This window comes from Pygoscelis adeliae, unplaced genomic scaffold, assembly GCF_000699105.1.
Source record: "Pygoscelis adeliae isolate BGI_AS28 unplaced genomic scaffold, ASM69910v1 Scaffold8, whole genome shotgun sequence".
NCBI classification, from domain to species: Eukaryota; Metazoa; Chordata; class Aves; order Sphenisciformes; family Spheniscidae; genus Pygoscelis; species Pygoscelis adeliae.
The window spans coordinates 2069915-2071676 of NW_008825260.1; the positions used below are offsets into that span (position 1 = coordinate 2069915).

Genomic DNA, 1762 nt, shown 5'->3' on the forward strand with positions numbered 1-1762 from the left:
GATTCTGCTTTACACAAGGGTGCTCCAATACTGAAGGCTACTGCTCTCCACAACAGCATTACTTTGACTAATTCAATAATGAATGGGAATAGGGTCTGTTCCAATTTGAATGATTCTTTGTGTATCACATATTGGGACTGTGATTTTCCACAGTGCTCAGTTCAACTCTGCTTCCACTGTAGTCAATGATTTTCTCACCTTTGTTAACTTCAACAGGACCTGAATCAGGTCAAAGATAGGAGCCTTGGAAAAATTCCTCCCTATCTCTATAAAGCACCCATCAAATTCAACGCACTGCTGATAGAAAGTTTTGGAAGAATATTAGATAGTAGAGCATCCCCTATTTGGGGGGGGGGGGGGGGGGTGGAATGTCAGAAAATTGTTTAAATCCCTAAGATTCCTAGATAGCCTTTTAAGATTTCAGCTGAAAGATGGTTACATATCAAACTAGGTGACAATGAAAAAGACCCACAAAATCCATTATCTTCTTCATAAAATCTATGAGATTTTACAAGAATCCTTCTACACAGACTTTACTGCAGTATTAGATGTAAGGGACCTTTTTCAGAACTATATTTTTATTTTGATTTTCTCAAGAGAGTTCTTGCAAAAAAAGACAAAGAACTGGACATTTTTTTCTCCTGAAAGCAGAAGACAAGTATTGCTATTGTCCATTACAGAATTTATTTTCATTCTTGTAAAGTACCTTAACAAGTATTTAATTCCAAAAGGCATATGGAATTAAACTGTTTTTCAGAACAAAGGCTTTGTTCATCTGAAGAATGACTGAACATAACTTAGTGTAACTGCAATTTAGAGGTCATGCTTCTCAGTTACAGAGTAATGCTGATGAAAAAATATTACAAATCCTCTCCATCCCGCATTTCTAAGCAGGTTATTCAGTGTTTTGTGAAAATACTGGCTGCACGCACCTCCACATCTTTGTCAAGGCAAATATCAGGCAGTATACTAAATGGCAGGTTTATTAGCTCATGACAATTATAGTAGTCTAAAGACAGTTGTCTTTAGACAACTTTAGACATATTGCAGCTTACAGCTTCTATAACTCTTTAAGACATATATATAAAATCAAGAGCTTTTGAGAAAATATATTCTGTGCAAGGGAAAATCATATCCAAAACAAAACATACAGCGTGAAAGACAAGTACAAAGGGCAAAATCCGTAAGCTCCATTTGGATGTGAACTGTTACAGTGACACATGCTGATTGTGTTGGTACTTTATCACCATGAAAACAAAGAACAGCCAAGGATTCACACTCTGCAAGCTAGCTGAGTACCTGTTTCAGTTGTGTCTCAGAGTTTACGTGCACATCACATATTTCACAGTGAAATGTTTTGTTCTGAAGGCCTGTGTTTCCTTTATTCACAGGTCCTTTGCCTTTTACGCCTGCCCGGGGAAAGGCTTTTATGGTTCCACTTCCATTCCGAGCTTCCAGCATAGTTTTGTGCTTAGTCCCTGGAGACATTAGAAATGGGAAACAGAAACAACTTTGGCAATTTGGTTGCATTCATTGTTTTATTTTCTTTTTAAAAGAAAATCATATGAACCTCAGCTTGGTGCCACGTGCTATCCTTGGATTATGCCTGTGTTTATCTGTATCAGATTCATACCAATGTAACAATATTTCACATATGATATTTAATTATTAAATTACATATCTGTAGGTAATGCACTAGAACAAAGCAGCCACACCAGTAAGTAGTGGCACAATCAGGTATCCTGATGTGAAGTTAAATGGG

The 1762-nt window shown here is 36.9% G+C and overlaps 1 protein-coding gene across 1 annotated transcript in view; it reads right to left on the reverse strand.

Moving 5' to 3' along the window:
* Positions 1 to 1762, reverse strand: part of ZNF385D (zinc finger protein 385D) — a 166542-nt gene that overhangs the window by 5668 nt on the left and 159112 nt on the right. Inside the window, exon 6 of the mRNA XM_009329513.1 lies at positions 1300 to 1478. Coding sequence (XP_009327788.1) covers positions 1300 to 1478 — 179 coding nt within the window. The remainder of the gene's footprint in view (positions 1 to 1299; positions 1479 to 1762) is intronic.